The 20,981-nt window shown below is 43.8% G+C and overlaps 2 protein-coding genes across 7 annotated transcripts; one reads left to right on the top strand and one right to left on the bottom strand.

Moving 5' to 3' along the window:
- Positions 1-722: 722 nt before the first annotated feature.
- LOC108937731 (high affinity cAMP-specific 3',5'-cyclic phosphodiesterase 7A-like) lies at positions 723-12,952 on the bottom strand. 5 transcript variants are annotated; one of them, XM_018757848.2, is made up of 14 exons: positions 12,881-12,952; positions 12,471-12,559; positions 5,584-5,644; positions 5,259-5,348; positions 5,003-5,154; positions 4,851-4,914; positions 4,579-4,674; positions 3,904-4,004; positions 3,338-3,469; positions 2,868-2,959; positions 2,620-2,764; positions 2,442-2,538; positions 2,260-2,340; positions 723-2,107 (listed from the first exon to the last, which is right to left on the bottom strand). In XM_018757848.2, exons 3-14 carry the CDS (start codon positions 5,588-5,590, stop codon positions 1,941-1,943), a joined length of 1,224 nt encoding a protein of 407 aa, XP_018613364.1. In that variant the 5' UTR covers positions 5,591-5,644; positions 12,471-12,559; positions 12,881-12,952; the 3' UTR covers positions 723-1,940. The 5 variants fall into 5 exon arrangements, with proteins under 5 accessions (XP_018613364.1, XP_018613365.1, XP_018613361.1 ...); XM_018757849.2 differs by having other exon boundaries at positions 5,259-5,345; XM_018757845.2 differs by lacking the exons at positions 12,471-12,559; positions 12,881-12,952 and adding an exon at positions 9,619-10,543.
- On the top strand, positions 12,311-20,929 carry LOC108937730 (tripartite motif-containing protein 54-like). Of its 2 annotated transcripts, XM_018757843.1 has the most exons (10): positions 12,311-12,610; positions 12,866-13,038; positions 14,270-14,456; positions 14,732-14,827; positions 15,206-15,439; positions 15,610-15,632; positions 15,755-15,879; positions 16,512-16,777; positions 18,498-18,701; positions 20,658-20,929. In XM_018757843.1, the coding sequence occupies exons 1-10, from the start codon at positions 12,446-12,448 to the stop codon at positions 20,760-20,762; spliced, it is 1,578 nt and encodes a 525-aa protein (XP_018613359.1). In that variant the 5' UTR covers positions 12,311-12,445; the 3' UTR covers positions 20,763-20,929. The 2 variants fall into 2 exon arrangements, with proteins under 2 accessions (XP_018613359.1, XP_018613360.1); XM_018757844.1 differs by lacking the exon at positions 18,498-18,701 and having other exon boundaries at positions 20,658-20,918.
- The last annotated feature ends 52 nt before the right edge of the window (positions 20,930-20,981 follow it).

The raw sequence follows: 20,981 nt of genomic DNA, 5'->3' as shown, positions 1-20,981 counted from the left end.
CACGTAAAGTTATCTGTGAATTTCACAGCAGAGATTAATTCTATGGCCGTATTTGAGCATATCTAAAGAATATGATCACAAAAGTGATAATAGCAAGAATAAAAATATATGTATTAACATGTGTGCCTTAAGCCTGGCTTTAAATGTGTCAACAGTTCTCACATTCCCTGGTTGGTTCTCATCCTAGGTTCTCTCTTTGGGGGGGGAAGTTGCATGTCTGGTTTAAAAAAAGTAGGTGAATCTGTTGCAGCTCAGGAATTTACATTATTTTTCCTCATTTAGATGGTGGCTGATTTCAGGAACAGCATCAGATTGTAAAATCTTGGCTCCAGCCACACCTCCAAATGCTATGGCAGTGGGTAGCAAAATGGTCAAACCTAGAACTCCTGGAAAACATGCCATAAAAGTTTTCCCCTTAATTTCATGCAAAATTTCCAGAAAGTAATTATGCTCATGCAAAGAATGCCTGTGTTTACCTTGTAGTACAGTAAAAAATTCTTACTGCTTTATGTAAATTAACCAACCTGATTAGTGTACAAGCCTATTATTCACCTTAAGGAAAAGTATTTGATCGATGAATGTCTTGTTTTCATAAAGGGCCCAAGCTGCTAGAGTAGCAAGCATGAGCATTCTTATGTACAGCAGATTAGTGTTTGCATTCACCAGATGGCTCTGCAGGAATTTTCATATTACAATAAAACTCACGTAACAGATACGTCAAGTTACTTTTATTACCAAAAATTGGACTTTAGTGGGTATGTATCAAAAAAGCAAAGCAGTTACAAAAATGCATTGACCGCAAATCGCCAGCTGGAAGATGGCTATTACACTGCTTGTAAACAGGATATACAACAGTCTCAACAGTAAACACCAGGGAGTCTTAAAAAGATCAGAAGCACCATTTGTTGTCCAAAATTAAACAAAAACAACAATTTGTATAAATTAGAGAATGTCAAACAACAGCATCAAAAATGTTCAAAAGTGAACAGCAACATGTCTCACTGGCAATGATAACCTGGACAATGTCAGAAGAATGGAACATGCAACATCTTATTCTCTCTCTCTCTCTCACACACACACACACACACACACACACACACACACACACACACACACACACACACACACACACACACACACACACGGTTATTCAGCTTTTACGTGGTTTAAGGCTTTGGGCTCTGAGTTCTAGGCTGCTTGTTTGTGGAGGAGAAAGAGCCATGACCAGAACACCATCCTCTTTACCACTTAGACAATTACCCTGAGATCATTCTGTTCTGGGATCCACATTTTGGGAAGAACTATACCTTTTCAATTGTTAGGATGGCAAAGGCCACACGCTCCCCACTGAGGACATGCTGCTCAGGAGCACAAGGAGGGACGAATACATCTGTTCAGCTTTGTTCTTTGGACCGTCAGTGTATGTGGACCTCCTTTTCATGCACATGACAGAACAAATGCTTAAATCCTTAAAGGAACATCAATGAAATGGACAAGTGAAAACGAATCTTCAAAGGCAGCATGAGAGATCTTCACATTGTCTGCAAGCAAGATTGCTGAGCACAGTGCACTGTGCCATTCTGAGCCCTTACTCAATACTCAGGGTTTCAAAGTGACTTGCAGAGCCATTCAGGCAAAATGTGTGAATAGCACTTTCACCAGCAGGAGCACTATTCCCTTCAGGTTGTCATTCAAATAGTCACATTAGTAATGCAAAAAACCAAAACAGTAAAAACCATAATAAATATTTTAAAACAGAAATACAGCAGGTGAAATGAGGTATCTATGAACTGCTCTATGTGAAGGATAGAAATTAAACTTAAATAAAATTACAAGTTATTTTATACAGCTAAGGGGCGTGAACTTCAGTCACATTTCTGCCACAATTTGCGGCTCTACCCAATTCACCTCCCCAGCGATTGGTCAGTCCATCAGGAGGGTCAGGACCCCTGGTTTCCCTGAGGTTTTGTTTTAGCGCTGGGGTCTGATTCTTCTCTCCAGTGGGCCTTGTTCAAGCCCAAATGGCTCAACATGGTGTGGGAGAGTGGCGTACTGCAGAAGCGCCTCCACTCTGTGAAAAGAGGCTCCACCACATAGGAGATGAACCCTGCAGAAAGTAGAGATGGCAGGTGAGGCAACCCCAACCTTGAACTTCTCATGGGTTTTGCTCTTATCCAGTCTTTACCCAATCAGTGACTGTCAGCATGACAACATGCCTTCACCACACCAAATTGGAGCATCAACATTAATACATCTTACCAGTCTGAATATTAGGGACAGTGTCTAACTGTCTGTCACACAGGGGGCTCACTTCAAGCCCATGTTTCTTCTCAATGTCTCCTGTTAAACACCCAAGAAATGTGGTTCTTAATATGTACTTATGGGTGGCAATGGCACACACTCATAACAGAAGCCTGAGAGGGACAAGGAGTGAACAGTACCTTGGTTGAAGAACTCCTCAGTCACCTTCCCACTCCACTGCTTGCTGAGCTCCCATGGGCGGCATGGGTTGCAGATATCTGCGCACTTCAGGGCCATCTGTCAGGGACACGGGAGTGAAGCTGGCTTCACAACACATCAACCAATCAATGAGATTCCCCACAATGACACTGTCCTAACCTGGAGAACAAGGTGCCGATGAGCTGAATTCTGCAAGTTCAGATCGTCTTGGTCCAAGTGGCTCCTGAACTGCGACAGGTACTCGTTCTGCCTGCTAATGTCAGTAGCCAGAATGAGGGAACCCAGGCGCATTTCCAAATTCTGCCTGTGGAAAGAACCCATTTTGTTCAAGTTTGTCATTTTGAACCCATTCAGAGATACACATGCCTACAGACACACACACAGCCAGCTCTAAGTGTGGTACTGACCTGTCCTCCACAGGAAGGTGTTCCAGGAGGCCAGCCTGCCGGAGGAGACCCACTGCTGACCTCCAGTGGTGGTTTTCCAGAACTGAGGTATTCTTAAAACAGGAGGAACCACCAGTCATTTACATTTAGTCAAAAGACTCTTACATGACAGCTTAGAGTTTGTTTCCCTCACCCATTTCCATCATGATTATTTAACCAGTTCCTCAACATGCATAATCTTCAGTGTTTGTGCTTTGAGCAGAACTGCAGGTGGCTGCAACCCAAGCACTGTCACACAGCCAGAGCAATGCAGTGTGTTCCTCAAGCATTAATACAGGGGGCACATGGACATCATGTGTGCACATGGTGTCTCCCTTGTAGGATACACAGCAGTATGCTGATGCTCCACAGGAGACACCATCAAGGGCCTGTGTTCTGACCAAAACCCCACCATTCAACTTCCATTCAGGTCTGACCTACATGCCTCTCACCTGGTACAGACTGGCCAAGTGATGGTTGGTTTTGATGAGGAAGGACTGGTTGACACCCGGGTGGTCCAGGTCATGAGTCGCAGCAGCCAATATCCCCAGGAGGATGTCGCAAGATGTAAGTGAGGAGGAGAGCTACACACACAATACACCCTTGATCAGACTGTGGGAATGATACCCCTTTCCACTGTGGTTTCTCTTAGCCATTTTTATATTTGTATTTCAATTGGCACTGTGGCACAGCAGGTAACACTGGTGCCTCACACCACCTGGGCAGTTCGTTTTTATGGGGATTTGAATCTGACTCAGTCTGTGTCAAGTTTGCATGTTCCCTTCATACACTGAGGAGTCAATTGTCCATGGTGCATGCATGCATATGAGTCAGTATGTTACAATGCTCTGGCATATAAATGGGTGACTGACTCTAGGGAGTTTAAAGTAGCATATCTAGTATTGCAAGTTACCCTGAACAAAGGTGTCAACTAAGTACTAGTTCATTTATATCCCAGAAAGTGTTCTGTACTCTGGTGAACGTGACAGCTGAATACTGGTAGTAAGACGCTTCTCACCTGGGGCTCCTGCAAGTAGCAGTACATGGCCTGGGTCACGTCGGCAGCGTGCACGGCATTGTGGTATGGGTTATGACTGTGGTAGTCCTCCTGAATCAACACTGAAAATAGGAACAAATGCTGTAAAAGTGACTTACCTCACATTTAGGGAAACACACCAGCACCACTGCCACATAACCACACATCCAGAACACTCCATCAACAGGTGTGTAAAGAGCTTGCGTGTAAACTTGCTCCAGATGTTATCAATAGGCCAGTTAGGAGTTTAAGACATTTTCCAGTTTATTTTAAAAGCATTTTCTTAATTTCTCCATTACCTAAAATCTGTTTTAAATGTAGCGAATATAACTTGTGTTTACTCTCCAGGCAAACAGATGGCAATGCAGGGCATATAAATGGGAGTGTAGGAACACATTAAGGTACCTCAGTTGCAAAGTGTTTACAGCTCTTATCTGTGTTTGAGTATAGGTGATAGGTATCATTTGTGGAGAATCTTTTTTTTTTTTTTTTTTAAGTTTTTGGTAATTTTAGGTCAGCATAAGTAAAAATATAGTTTTTAAAATTAAATTATATTTATAATCTATATATGCAAGAGCAACTTTGAAGTTATGAAACAAAACAAGTCTTCAGCTCCAGCTGCATTAGTAAGAGTCACTGTACAAAAATTCACTTTACCTAGAAACCTGTAAAGCTTGATTACATCTAACTGGAAGAGCTCAATTAGTCCATACTGGTTAAAAAGGTGAGCTGTAAGAGTGGCCAGGCTGTTTCCTGTAAGGATGAGAGCAAAATAAGCACAATAAGCACAATGTGTGTGTGTTCATAGTTAACAGGATGAACAAGCCAAAAAACATGGAATGGCAAAGTGTTACTGCAAACACAGAGCACTACAGAGAAGCACATTTATAATAAAAAAATAAAAAAAAAAAAAAAATAAAAAATCCTACCATTTGTCAGCCGGTCAAAGAGAAATATGTCAAAGTCCCAGCTTCCAACTTTCCTCAGCATGCACTACATAAGGAAGACCATAATGAATGAAAAGCATAACATACTAACTCTGGTGAATTACATTACAACCATTAAAGTGCGGCAAATGAACCTTGGCTTGTCCAGCATAGTCGTCATCAAGGAAGCAGAGAGTGAGCCGCGAGGATGGACAGAGAAGGGATGGGGATACAGCCAGGCGTCTTTGGAAGCTCAGTGGCCTGCAACAGCGGCAGCCCCAGGGCGATACAGACTCCGTAGATGGGGCTGCGAGAACAAGACCTCAGTATAGGGACTTTTCTATTAAATGATGCTTGCGTCTGTTCACAAACACGGTTGTGGGCTACACGGACAGCTAGGCTGGTACTTACGGTACAAACCTCTGAAGTCCACGTACAAGTAGGGATGTGAGCCTCTTCGCTCCGATTCAAAGCCCACTTGGCTCCTGACTCTCACATCTCCTGGAAGTAGCAATAAACACATACTCAAGAAAGCCGTGCCAACAGGGAGCCAGGTTTGAGCGTGGAGGCCAGAATGAATAGCACATCAGAGAAGAACAAAATTAATGTATCCTTCTGTGGTTCAAGAACTTACAGAAAAGATTTAACCTCCGCAGGCTAAAGAGCCACAAATCAATGTAAATACACTGAAGGTAAAGACAGGTGTCCAGCCAGCCACAGCAGACAGAGTACGTACCAAGCATGCGGATGTAGAGTGCTGTCTGGTCTGCGCTGTCATAGGAGATGCCCCCCCGTCTCTGTGGAAAGACAAACCACAGTATAAAAAACAATCACTGTAGAGCTCCTACTAGATACGAACTTTGGTCAAGTTCGTTTCCTGTATCTTGTCAGAAAGGGGCCTCTTTGACCTACAGTGGATGCTGCTTAGGTCACTAGCACATCAGGACCAGATAGCTGCACTTGAACCCAAAATAATGGAGGCTATGAAACAGAACTGAAGTATCCAGCTGTATAAATATCTAATAAAAAAAAAAGAAACACACAAAAGATATGTCATGTTCTAGAAGAACATTAGAGTGTGATTGTGAACCAGCTGACAGCACCAGCAAATTCTATGCAAAATTCTGGACACATGCAAAATGGGAAGGACAGTAAAGATATTTGAAACGGAAAGGTTGTGTTCTCCCAGTCTGAGTGGATGCAGGCTGTCTCTGCTCCAGACAGGAAGAACACACTACCTCCCTACTAAACCTATTATTCCGGATGAATGGTGGCTATTCCATGTGTGAATTGGAGTTACGTTTGCATGTTGAGAAATAATGCCCACTGATCTGTCCTGTTCAGAAAAGACTTCATTTTTCACTGTCAGTGACTAACAGTCTTGGGCCAGTGGACAGATGGTGTGAAGAAAAGTGCTCAAAATCATCATAAAATGAAACTGAGCCAATTAGAGCTGCTGCAGGACCAGGTCAATGCATTGTTTTACTGCTGTTGCTACTCTGGGATCAATTCGAGGCAGCATTGCATCTTTAGCATTGTTCCTGGACCAACCCGAGACATGCTTTACTGTTAGCACTGCTCCAGTACCTTCTCAAGGTAGAGCTTTACTGTTAGCTTCACTGTGGGACTCACTGAAGGGAACAATTCATCTTAAATGCAGCAGTGCACTTTTTCTTACAGTAATGCAGAAGCAAAACCACTTGCTGTTTCCCCAAAATAATGGGAGCTCTTACTACATTACAGAAACTATTATACTTGCAAATCATATGAAAAACAAAGGCAGGATGAAGTTCCTAGTAACAGTAGGCGTGAGACCTACAGTTCGACAAGAGGAATTAAGAGGACCAGAGACTTTTACACCATTTAATGAGTCCATATTCTGTAATGCACCTGGTAGAATTAAGGAGAAGAGAAAGACTGCTGCATTCCTAGGTGCTTTTCAAAATCAAAACAAGCAGTATATCTGTTTACATTTTTGGAGCTAAGCTCATTACAGTAAATGTGATTCACTCAAGGCACTGTTTCACTTAAGAGGATTCTGAGTAACCAGGCAATCCAATCAACTGTACTCCTTCGACCTGCCAATGAAACCTGTTTGAACATCACAGAGGAAGTTGAGCTTTTGATCATTCTGACAGACGTCAACTGACGCACATTGGGGAGCTGGGTCATACCACAGCAGGAATGTGGAATAGGCAGGTGGTATTTCAGCCCTGCAAAAGAACAATGTTGACAGTGCCACACCCATGGCCAAGCATCCCAAGATGCAAAACGCAGAAGGGCCTGCCCCGGATAGAACCAAACACTGAAAAGCTGACTAATCAAACACCAACACCACCTTCAACTTCAGTCAGAGAAACTCATCTTCTCAAACATCTCACCTTTGAAGTAGAATGAAGTGGGGTTTCAACTAGCAACATTCTGGTCACAGGTCTATTACCTTAAACACTGTGCTACCTGGATTATTAGCAGTTACAGCTATAATAAGGTTATAAAATTAAAGGCCAAATATGATTACATGAGTAAACCACACTCCTAAGAGTTCTCTCCATGTGTAATAGGAGGACCTGCTTATTCCAGTCTTCTAGAAGGAGTGCATCCCCCCCCATACACCCAGACAACATCCTTCCTGCAATGAGGTCAGGCTGAGGCCAGGAGTAGCCACTGTAGTCCACAGTAGCCCTCCATCACACCAGTAAGACTTGCCTCAAAAGGCTCTCCCTACCAACCCAAATCTAGAATCAGTTGACCTTTTGTTACAGTTAAATGTTAACCAGAGCCAGCAGCCTCCTCTTGCAGGGCAATAGTCCTCAACATGCCTTCATCTTTTCCATTTCCTAGTATCAGTCAGTAGAAAGTTCAACTCAGTTGTAAGGTTTGTTTCAATACACATTTTTTTGCTTTTCTGTATTTGCTTATTTTGTTCTAGACTTGTATGGCTAAACTATTTAAAAAATACAAAAACAGCTCTCAAAACCACAAATGATCCAGTAAAAACTACACGTTGAACACATGGTTCAGAACCCAGACAGGAACCAGACTTGAGTACCGTAATCAAGAAGTCCTTTCGAAATGGCATGAAAAGGGATGGCATGTTGTTCCAGTGCTAAGATACTGCTCTTCCTCCTTCCTGTAGCTCCTAAATGTCACTTTCATGGGGAAATCCCCACACTCCACCGTACCCATGTCCACAAAGGGACAACAGGACCACCTTCGGATAGGTACACGCAAGAGCTGACAAAACAACGGACCAGGCCGCCAACACTACAGAGGTCAAACCCGTTCATGCTACTGCATTATGGGAGAATAGACAGAACCTTAATACATGTCAAGTGAAGACCATTAAAAACCACAAGACCACAGCCTTTAAGCCTGCTGTTTCCCCCCCACCCCCACCCCCACCCCCACCTAGTCTTCACTACTTTCTGTATAGTTTTAGTATTCTCAGGTGAATCGCATAGCTAATACTGCATAAACAACCAAGACTATTTTCATCAGGGATTTACTGTTTACATGCATATTATTGAAATTGGCTTGACTGATGTGATGGTCTTTTTGCAATAACTGCTTGACCTGAGCAAGGCTGTGATGAAAAGGAGCTTATCCTAGGAGCACTAGGTACAAAGCTAAAGGGGGTTGTATACCCTGGACAGGATGTCAGTCTGTTGCAGAGTAGCCACATACACACGGTCAGTCACCCAATCGCACACTACAGGCAACTTACTGTCACCAATTTACCTGAACTGTGTCTCTGCCTGTGACAAGAAACCAGAGCACTTGGAAGAAACCCACATGGACCCTGGGAGGATGGTCCAAACTCCATACAGACTGAGTGTGCATCAAATCAAATTTTCTCTTGCATCACTCAGACACTGTGAGGTTGAAGTACTACCATGATACTACACAACTTAGGTTCACAACTTAAGTAAAATATATTATGTGAAAAAAATCCCTGGGGGGGGGGTTAAGGGAGAAATGTAAAGGTCAAAGCAATTTTATCTAAAGTGAGCCACAAACAAAACTTTAGTAGCAAAGCAGATCTCAGGTCCAGAGATGGATTGTGGTCCATCCTCTTCATGCTTCAACCTCAGTTTTGAATAACAAATTCCTGGGAGGCGATCCATTTACATAGGCTTCACAGCACCAGTTAATTTCATCTGCAGGAGATATAAAGTCAAGGGCATTAGGGTAACTGAAGCAATGTACTAAGGAAAAGTAAGTTCACATGAGGCACACAATTCAATGACTAATGCACACTAATCTGTGGAGTTTGGGTAAATTATCTATAGGCTGCCCACAGCCATCAGCAAATTCCAGGATCGGCCAGCAAGCAGAGAGAACAGCTCAAGCTTCAATACCACCTCCAGGGAGCTCAAATATCAGAAAAGTCTTGTACAACCAGCACAGTGCAATACTGCCTTTTGAGTATATGCCACTAAACTTTTAAAAAAGAAAAAAAAAGTTTTAATCTCCTAATTATATGCAAAATATTTCACCCAGTCACATGAACCCAAAGCATTCGAAACAATGATCAAATTGTACTCGGACTTCTGAGGCCAAAATAGGACTTCTACATCAAGCAAGTTTCTAAACGAGTAGAAATTTCTACAGAACGCAGGAAGAGATGTTCGACACAACCCATAGTCACTGCTCAGAACCTGTCATCACAATAACCGACACAATCCATTCCTCATCATCAGAGGACCAAACCTCAACTATAGTCACTCAAGTCACTGTGGGAGATATGGTCCATTCGGGGTCTTCAGAATACCTGAGACAGCTTCCTGGGGTCAGGACCCCCAAACAGAGAGGAGGTGGAGCTAAAGCTGATGGCTCCCCTCCGGCTGAGGACATGTTTGGGCACGGGCCGGTCCAGGGGCAGAACCGGCAGCTGGTAGCATACTTCCATTGAGGTCCAGACCAGAGTGTAGTCAACAACGTGAGGGAGCCTGGAGCCTGGTGTGCGAAGGCTGAGGGAGGGGAAACCAGGGCAAAGCAGAGACCCACACAGCAAAACTCAAACTTTGTACAGAAAATACTCAAAAAGTGATGTAAAATGTTTAAAAGCAGGCTTGCTATTTATAAGTTTTTTTTAAAAAAAAGTGTTCTGGTCCTTTTCACTTCTTCTCTCTTCTTATGTCTCCCGTTACCACTTCTTTATCCAGCTTCTTCTCTCCTTTTAGCCCTTTTTGAGCCACACGTGGGTCCGCACGACACCAGGCCTTTCCTTTGTCTTTTAAAGATCTCCTCTAAAAACAACTTCCTCATTTTTTAAAAGCGACCTTCATCATGTCCTCACGGGGGTGAATAAACCCACAGGCACAGGAATCGTGGTTAAAGCGCGCTGGAGGAGCCGTCCAGACTGGGAGTGGCCGATGTAAATGTTGAGAAACGTGGTGAAAACGGAGTACAAGAGCCTTTCACGCGGAGCACCGCCGCTCCTCCGCCTCCATCCGCGCGGATGCAGAAAATGAGTCGGAATCCGGCGCCTCATGCCGGCGCGAGCGCCGCTCTCACCAGCTTCTTAGCCCACGTTGGCGGCGCGAGCAAAACCCACCTCAGTGTGCCAGTGCACGACTAACATTAACACACCGCCGGGGGGGAGGCGGAAAAAAAAAAAAAGTTAAAATAAAACGGAAATTAGAAAGAGAGGAACAATAGAACCACCACTACCGTGCGCTGTTTCCTTTCATAGCCTCCTGGTCCTTCCGAAATGCGCTCTCCTCCACGCTGACTGGCTGTCGTTTGGACCAATCGCGATTCCGCTTAGCCGTGCTACGCGGATTCTTATTGGACAATTGAACAGCTTGCCGATGTGACGACGGGGCCTATTGGTCCTATGTCTTTACGCAGATTTATTAAGTTTATTCAGTTGACTTCAGGTACGGAGGGGGGCGGAACAGCTACACACATCATTCTAATTTCATACGCTCGGTAAGAGCAATATACACACCGTTCACTAAAGAGGTTCAGTTCTACTGAATAAGTGAGTCGAATGCCAGCGCCCACTTCATTAAATTTACTTAGACATAGTTAGACACGTTAAAGACTTTGTTACCTGGAAAGAACGGAAACACCACGGTGGGTGCATAACTTCACTGTTTAAGTCCATATTCAGTGTCTCCTTGTTGTCACTTGTTTTTTTTCCACAGAATCACACGTACATGTTTTATTTGATCCCTCATACTGCCATGGGGGATTACATCTCGGGAGACAGCGATATCAATTAATGATCCGTGTAACACACACACAGGTTTTGCCTACACATGGGTCTCAAGACAGTGCCCTGAGGGACCCCAGCGGAAGCAGGTATCTAGGAGAGTGAGTGAACACAGCGTTTCGCAGCATCCTGTTCATTTCCCACTACATGCTGCCTCTGGGATCTGGACAGTGGAAACAGAAACAGGCCTGAAAGCAAAATCATGCTACACTGAGTATTATGTCCTGATATGCCCCCTTTCTGGCAGGGCCAGTCAGATTCCTGGGAGGAACTGATGTTTGTAATAGACTTCACTGAAGCCTGTGGAAATGATAAGTACCCCAATAATGCAGCCAAGTGCCTCAAGTGTCAGCAAAGTCATCAGCAGCAGAAGATGAATTCATGAATTTCAGCATGTAACTTCCTCGACACAAAGACACAATTTTTTATTGGTAATTTTATATTGCATAAGTTGTATATGTTTGAAATTAAACTCAGATGTATTAGAACTGTCTCCTTGTATTACATGTCGATGGATAAACGTAAATTCAAGAGCACTACAGTATACTCCTTCTAGTGGTCACATTTCTGTACTGCGTAAATATAGTAAAGTTGCAATGTCTTGTGCTTTATGACCTCTTTTCACGGCCAATGAAATTATTTATCCCAATCTACTCTTCGAATTAATTAATAAAATATTCAGTCTGAAAAAAAATCATTCTTATTACTCAACAGATGTTTACCTAAACAACACAGATTCCCTCTGCAGGATTCCAGACATTAAAAACTCAGAGTGTGTCTGTGGCAGTTACATCAACTGTAAGACAGGTGTTCTGAATAGAATGAGAAACAAAGAGACACTGTTAATGTCTCCCAATCATTTTGTGGTTCCAAACTGCTGAACAGAACAGTTTTTCAACCAAACAGATTAAACATTCAACGACCATGAAATGGAAGGTGAACGTAAACAATCATAAATGTAGGACTGTAGATCATGATAAAAGATGCAATGATCCTTACAACAAGTATCAAATGAGAAACAGCGTTATTTTGGGCCACAGTCACATTGGACCAGTAAACTGCTGCATATTTCTGATATGAGTTTGAGTGACAGCTGCTTGTGGCACGTGGCAGTGAGAGAGCTCCACAAGCAGCCACATCCTGCCTGTGTGCCTCACATATATGGTCAAGTCAGCATGGCAACCTTTGACGTGGAGGCTTCTAAAAACAGCGCTGACCCCACTGAGCAACCGAGGCACAGTGCATGGTGGGAGAGAAGGTCCGGAAAGCTGTGTGCTGGGCCACAGTGACTCTGCATTGTTTCCAGAGAGCAGTCAGAGATTTGTGGGTTTGAGTGTCTCCCTCAAACGGTGCCCAGTGCCGTGTGTTGGTACATGTGATGAGAGTCTCAGTGGAGTACTCACATTCCAAGAAGAAGGACACCATGGACAGCCTGGAGAAGCAATTGATTTGCCCCATCTGCCTGGAGATGTTCACGAAACCTGTGGTCATCCTGCCCTGCCAACACAACTTGTGTCGCAAGTGTGCCAATGACATCTTTCAGGTGTGTTTCAAGTCAATCCCTTCTATGTACATTTCTGTCTAACATATTTTATGCATGTTTTAGCTTGTAATGCTAACATAACTCATTTCCATCTCCAATCCCAGGAATTACAAAAATTTAATGTTCAAATTTGCTGTGTTTTATTTAGTACTCTGTAGTGTCCATGTTGTTGGCTACACGCACCATTAAGTGGCTCCTTGGCCCTCTACATATGGGGCTCTGACTGAACTTTTCTGCTGGCTTTGGTGTGCACAGTCGTCGAATCCATACCTGCCAACCCGGGGCGGGACAACGGTAGCCGCTGGGGGCCGTTTCCGCTGCCCGTCATGCAGACACGAGGTGGTTCTGGACAGACACGGGGTGTATGGACTGCAGAGGAACCTACTTGTAGAGAACATTATTGACATGTTTAAACAGGAATCCAGCAGGTGGGTTGGCACATATTGGCCTCTTGAAGGGCACTTTGCATGAAGGATTCTGGCTCAATTCAGTGTGATGGAGGCTGTAATTATGGGTGAGGAGCACGAGGTAGCTATTACAGAGTATTAATAAGTACCAAAGCCTGCCATTGTTGTAATTATTGGTAGCCCTTCCATATTATAATCCCAAGGAAGAAACTGGAGCTAATGTCAAAGGTCACCCTCTCATTTAACAACTTTGGGGCTTCCAGCACCTCATTCAGACATTTCCAGAACATTCTTTATGTAGTAAAGGAGAGAAAACACCAATTAAAAAGAGTTACCTGAATACTAAAGTTGTCTGACAGGAATGTGTCTCACTATAGTCAAGACAGTTTGGTCTATTTCTATATCAAAGCCAAAAAGGGGCAGTAAAGGAGAGACTATTTTTATTTCACTCAAACGTCAATTAGTTTTTACAGATTATGTAACAAATGAACTGCCCCATTGGTCAGAAACACTGACCTGGGGGAAAATTGAAAACCTTGTACCCCCCAATTCAGCACAGTGTGAATGAGAGCTCAGCGTTCAGGCCGATCTTTTTTCCTGGGGTTATTGCCACCCAGCAATTCAAATGCCACAAGCTGCCCTTATCGGATCAGTGTGGTCTTAGTTGCTGTACTAATTAATTGTGGTAATGCGATTATTATCTCTATCTGTGAAGCAAAACACAGCACTTAACTGTGAGTTGAAAGTCAGCCAAATGCACCCAAGGGCCAGAAGGCCAGGAGGTTATATGAAACTCCAACCCCCACCTTTGCCTGTGACCAGCAACCTTACCTGTCTGTTTTTCATCAGAGGCTTTTGCTTGACAGATCAGAACTAACCTGTGACAAAAGAACATGTACAGTTCTCATGACTTTTTTCTGGGGTTAAACAAGAATTTCTTCATTATGGCAAAATAAAGTATTATCACAATTTTCCACATCTGTTAATGTTTGACAAAATTCACATGAGAAACTATTTGTGAATGTAATTCATAATTTCATTGTGAGACATAGAGTACGGAGAATTGTTTAAGTGACCTTTCCACGTTGTTTTCCCTATGATTCCTGTGACAGTGACCCTGTCAGTGACTCTGGTTGCTAACACTGTAATCCCTTCACCTATGACCATGTTCTCTCTGTGATCATTACTGTGTTCTTGTGCTCCCTGTGATCATGTCCAAACTGTGACCCCAACCATATTCACTGTACCTCAGCTCCACTGGCGACAAGCCTGGACTGGAGAGAAAGTGTGACCAACCCACATGTGAGGAGCATGAGGATGAGAAGATCAATATTTACTGTGTCACATGTGCCATTCCCACCTGCTCCATGTGCAAAGTTTTTGGCTCACACAAGGACTGTGAGGTGGCACCGCTGAAAACTGTGTACCAAACTCAGAAGGTGAGCACATGTGAACAAAAACACACCCCTGGACCAACACACACACAAAAAACAGACAAAAACAGTGTTGTGAAAAATTGTTGCAGAGATTACTGATTTTTGCTGCTGCGTATGTGGTTTGAAGAATTTTGAAACATCATCTCACTGAGATGGTTAATTAGTTAGAAATAAGACAGCTGTGTAACTACCAGAATGAGGTGACATGATAGCATTTTTAAGCATTCCTATTGTGTGTGTTGTCTGCGTGGTTCTTTTGTATATATGTGTACATGTAGGCAGAACTCACAGATGGAATAGCCATGCTGGTAGGAAACAACGACAGGATGCAGGGCATCATCAGCCAGCTGGAAGAGATGTGCAAAACTATAGAAGTAGGTCTCCTATCACCCCATTTGTCCACAAACTCTACCATGCATATGCCCATGTTACACACTCAGCTGTTCACATGCCCCACACTTCACACACATCATTGTTCATATGCACAGATAATTGTCACTCTATTCTGTGGGTCACTCTTGCCCGCCTTGTCACCACAGCTCACAGGAACTACTCTATGATTTTACACTCTGGGGCCAGACTTACACACATACAAAGTACTTGTGTTTCTGCTGCGATGGAACTTGTTGGCGAACTACTAAATATTAAAGAGCAGCCCATAAGCAAAAAGGTTATTTCAGTGGCAGAGCAGGGAAAGTTTTATGTGGTGTTCTTTCTCCCAAGTTCCAACTAACTTGGTATATGTGTTGCAGGAGAATAGCAGGAGGCAGAAGTCACAGGTGTGTGAGAAGTTTGATCACCTGTACTCTATTCTGGAAGATCGGAAGGCTGAGATGAACCTGAAGATCAATGCTGAGCAGCAAGAGAAGCTAGACTACATTCGGGGACTACGAAGGAAGTATGGGGATCACCTTGAGATGATGTCCAAGATTGTTGAGACAGGCATTCAAGCCATGGATGAGCCTGAGATGGCCCTCTTTCTGCAGGTGAGACTAAATCACGTTCTTATCCATCTAAACTGAAAGCCGGAATCACTATCATCTTCTTAAAGCACCTTGTGGAAACTGTCAGTCTTTTAGCTGTAGTAAATGACATATGAACTGTGTGATTTGAAAAAAAAAATCTAAATAATTTCAAATTTTTTTTTCTTTTACAGAATGCAAAGCCACTTCTACAAAAGTAAGAAAGATTTTTTTTTATGTTTGTACATTGTTTTTATCATTAAAGCAAATGCATTAATTGTTGTGAGTATATAAATTATATTAGCTGTTAAGTGTGGCGATGAATGTGTGTCTGTGCAGAATCAGCGAGGCCTCCAATATCTCCCACTTGGATAAGGTGGAGCGTGGCTATGAGAACATGGATCACTACAGTGCAAACTTCAAGAAGCAGGGGGAAGCAATACACAGCATAGACTTCATAAAAGGTACAAATGAAATAGTAGAGTAGCTGGGAGTTACTGGTGGTCAATAAGGTAACCATCATACCTAAAGATACTGTGAGTAAGGTGGTTATTACACCTGGAACAGTGCTGTATTCTTTCAGAGTGTAGCTCTGAGACTTAAAAGTTAAGGACTTGGACTTCATATGTGTGCTACAGGCCAAAGTCATCACCATTAGTATTGCAGTACACTTAAACAAAGTACTTACCCTGAACTTCTCCAGTACAAAAAATGGAAGAACGTACAACAGCTTACCGAAATAGTTATATTTCTCATACAAATGTACAAAGTATATAAACCAGGGAGTTCCGAGCACCCAAGCTCCTAACTTTTCCTTATAACCTCTCGAGCGTGTCTTCTGTGCTTTCCTGCAAACATAATCCATCTGTAAATTACTTTGGGGAAAAATTTTAGTCAACTAAATGAATGAACAAATAACAGAAATTTTAATGATCTTTATCTATCTGAGGGTAAGGGAAAATTATTTATCTAAAGGTAAACAATGTTTCATTTGGCTAAACGAGAGCAGTTTGCTTTGTTTGGGGTGTTCCATATCAGTAGTGCTTGAGAGCTGTGTTGTCATTTTTATGCACACTGACTGCTTTTGCTTGAATAGATGAGGAGGAAGATGAGGAAGATGAAGATGATGAGGGGGCAGAAGAGGGCAGAGAGGAAGGTGACACAGCTGGGGAGGCTCACGTGAGTTCAGCACAGTCAAGTGGAGGTGCTGGTGGGGGAGCACAGCTAAATGAGCAGCAGCCGCCACCACCACCAATGCCTCCACAAGCCCTGCCCGCAACCAGTCCTACTGCTCCACCTACAGTTGCACCAAAGGCCGCAACCACATCCACCGCACCACAGACAACAGAAGTCCCAGGACAGGTGAGACATATTGTGCACTATAGTAGCTGAAAGGCCCAGCGAAGTGTGTAAGGGAGCAGACACTGAACTGATGACCACAGCGGTCAGAACTCATGATGTAAACATGTTGGGTCCTGTTTGGTGAAATAAAAGTTCATGAGACAAAAAGAAGCTATTTCAGTTCTAGAGCTTACCATGATGGACTTCATCATCATCTGTAGAGTGACTGACCTGTGAAAGGAAAAGAGGAAGTAATATATCTTTAACTCAGAAGAAGCGGTTATATCTGTTTTTCAGGATCCATGGTTGAATTAAGAAATTAAATGTAACCCTAGTTTCTGCTTGAGGGTGTGTATGTGTGTTAAACTAGCCTGCATGTGTGATACAAGTGAAGAGCTGATGTACTATGTACGTCATGCAATCTGATTGCTGACACGGATGTGCTGTGTGAAGAAGTGAGGTCCATGATCACACTTACTGGACCGTCTTTGATTCAGATCCCCATCACTGCCTTCCATGTGTCATTATAATATTTGTTCATTCAGAAAACACTTTCCTCTAAGGTGAGGTACAATTTAGAGTAAACAAAAGTGTATCAACAATAAACAAAGAGCTTTGCACTGACGTAGGATTATCAAAGCACTACATGTTTGTATGATACCACCATGTTGATAGTTCACATCACTCAAGTAACTGCCTATAGAAGACACATTCAAATAGAAAATACATAGATAATCATAGCAGGAGGTGTTGGACTCATTTATGTAATTGTCAGGAGAGCAGGAGAGAAATGGGCCCAGAAGATATCATTTTTGAGGCCCTTCTTGAATGCTGAAAGAAACTCAGCAGTTCTGGGGGACAGAGGAAGTTCATTTTACCACATTGGGAGCAAAACTGAGAACAAGCAGACTTTCGATTTTGGACCCTTTGTGAGTAGGATCTCCAAGCGACCACAGGTGGAAGAGCAAAGCACTATGGATGGGGTGTGAAAATTAGGTAATTTGACCATTGGTAGGCCATAAACAGAGTCTGAAACTTGACATGGGCAGCTACAGGAAGCCAATAGAAAGGGGTGAGGTTGGTTAGGAGACACATGGCAGTGGTTTAGCAAGTTAAACATAACTTGCACTGCAGGACTGAAACAGTTGAAATCTTGATGGCAGAGGCCAAAAGACGAGACAGGAGGGAGCTGCTGTCACCTTGCTGAGACATCACTATAGCTTGGACTAGAAGCTCTAAAATGTGAGATATGAGATTTGGGTAGATTCCACAAATGTTATAGAGGAGGTGTCTGCAAGGTCAGCTTGTGATTGAAGTGCGCAGAGAGAAACAGGTGTGAAGATAGAGGATCTCAGTCTTAGAAAAGTTGAACTATTATAAGTTGCATCAGTGCTGGTAGAAACAATAGACCTGGGACAAGTGGCTTCAGCCAATGTGTGTGTGTGTATTACACAATTTCTGCCAAACAGGGACTATGGCTACAAGCTAAGCTCCTAAACTGCAGAGCGATGGGACCTCTGAAAGACCTTGAGTAACGCCAGGCCCTTTCTGCATGACTACTACACTGACATTTACATGTTTTCGTTACCAAAAAAAGCCATTTCAAACACTGTTAGGATCAAATACATTCACCAAGGGATGCCACTTTTCCCTAAATGATCTCTGCCATGAGTCCCACAGCCACTCTGATTGGCTGCTGGCCTGTGTCTGTGTCCCCGTGTGTGTCCTGGTTTTTGTTAAGGCTGGGAGGGGAGGTGTGGAACCAACCCTGTATCCCAGCTGGTACCGGCTTCCGGGGCTGTCAGTACCACCAGGTCCGGTACAGACTGGGGAAGGCATGGCCAGTGGGGTGGGGCAAAGGCAGAAGGGCGGGGCAGCAGCTACTGAGAGTGCAGACGGAGCAGGGAAGGAGCCTGGCTCCTCAACAGCGACGGCCTCCTCCCAGGTCAGTGCGAACCTACCTGTAGATCTCTGCAGATTCCTCCTCCTATTTACGATGCTTCCGAGATACAGTCATACCCCCTGCAAAGACAATGTATTTGCATCTCTGTGTCAGGTCGCCAGGAACAATGTAACAATAATTACACCCTTCCAATTTGTCTCACAATTCCTATTATGGCCATATGGCTGTGGTTCTGTGGAAAAATATTTTAATATATTGTATAGCACTTGGGGGGCGCGGTGGCGCAGTGGGTTGGACCAGGCCCTGCTTTCTAGTGGGTCTGGGGTTCAAGTCCCGCTTGGGGTGCCTTGCGGCGGACTGGCGTCCCATCCTGGGTGTGTCCCCTCCTCCTCCGGCCTTACGCCCTGTGTTGCCGGGTAGGCTCCGGTTCCCCGCGACCCTGTATGGGACGAGCAGTTCAGAAAATGTGTGTGTGTGTGTGTATACCACTTTGTTTTCACTTTCTGTGCATTACAATTTGCTTGTAAGCAAGAAATGCACAGCTTTAACCCCTAAGCTGAGGCAACTGTTAAAACATTGTAATATTGCCTGGTGTTATAAATCATTTGTTTCATTCAGCAGGAACTTTACAGTAAGTAGTTCAGGGCAATCCCTTCCTGCAGTTTGCCTTGCTGTTCAGCATCTTCACTTTAAGGACATACCATTCTACACATGGCTGTAATAACTGGAAAATACACATAAAATAATGTTGCCATTACACACATGACTTCTGTTTAATGTGATAAGTAAACAGAAGCATGTTTCATGAAACTCAGTGAAGTACAGAAACACCCATCTAATTTCGATAACCGCTTGCTTGTCCTGAGCAGGGTCACAGCGATCCAGAACCTGGACTCTGGAGGCTGGGGGTACACCCTTGAAAAGATGCTAGTCAATCGCAGGCAATTCAGTGTCACCAATCCACCTAAAGTGCATGTTTTTGGACTATGGAAGGAAACCAGAGCACCTGCAAGAAACCCACACACAGAGGAGCAACGTGCAAGCTCCATACAGACTGTGGGGTCAAACGCACATTCCCTCGCACCACCCAGGTGTTGCAAGGCAGTAGCACTATTTATTGTGCCACCATGCCACCCCAAGCGCTCTGACCTTCACAGTGACACAGCAACTAGCAGTATTGCCTCAAATAAAAGGGCACATTTACTGGGTAAAAAATGAACCCTCAGAGTGTCTAGGGGACCATATTCCATCCCATCCAAACTGCATTGGTTCTGACTGTAGTTGAAGACGTTTGAGGTGTTTTGACATTTTTTCAATCACCTACCTGTGTATAACAGACCAGGGAGACAAGCGCGATTTTGCTTTTGTTTTGTACCCAGAAATCGCTTGAACAACTACAAGCGCGACCATACGTCACTTCCGGTAATTCCTGGTCCGTGCACTTCTCCCTCTAGTGGTGGTTCGCTATGTCAATAGCCAGAAATACAGCGAACGAAAACAAACAAACAAACACACACACACACCGTAAAAATATTGTGGGAAGAATGATACGAGCGTCATACGGGCTCGGTGAAGGAAGGTATTTTTTAAACCCAATTTTATATAACTCGACCCTGACTAGATGGGGAAAAAATTGTTTGAATCAATTTACCAGCAATTTATTACACTGTTTGTTTTAGTACATTTACTGTTATAAACCAGAGGTTACCACTTGATAAATGTGTTATCTTCTGAAACGCACACCACACACCAACCTCCGAAAGAGTAGAGTGTTCCTGTGTGTGTTAAAACCTGACCTGTGTATCACCATGTTCAGGTATTACTGTACTCATTCGTCGGCTGAGGTCTCCAACGTCCGCCCGGCTTATATCGATTATCCCGCTGCTGCGATTTTATTACACGCTTTTTTATTCTGTGTTCGCCGCTTTTTCTGTCCCGTCTTGGCCGCGCGCTCATCACAATCGATGACGTCACGTGTTCCAACCTCTCCCTCCACAGGTGTCCCAGGACTCACCTGCGGGGGCCGCAGGTGCCCCCCCGGAGGACAGAGGAGAACCTTCCCGCCACGTGTTTTCCTTCTCCTGGCTCAACGCCCTCCAGTGACCACCGTCGGCTTTGAAGATCTTCACCTTAAGCCTTTTGTCGGCTTCCTCGCGCACCGCTGCTGTTGTTGTAGTACCTTCCAGAGCCGGTGTGTGTTCGCAGTGCAGCTTCAGCTTGAGAGACGCGCGCAAGAACGTACACAGCGAAGCAGTGCAAATTAAGTGCTTTTATTAAAAATATAATTCAGACATTCTTTTGCACAACGGAAGTGATTGGTTG

The sequence above is a fragment of the Scleropages formosus genome, chromosome 7, assembly GCF_900964775.1.
Source record: "Scleropages formosus chromosome 7, fSclFor1.1, whole genome shotgun sequence".
Taxonomy (NCBI): Eukaryota; Metazoa; Chordata; class Actinopteri; order Osteoglossiformes; family Osteoglossidae; genus Scleropages; species Scleropages formosus.
The sequence above is the reverse complement of the archived record's forward strand: the minus strand, read 5'-3'. Positions and strand labels throughout refer to the sequence as shown.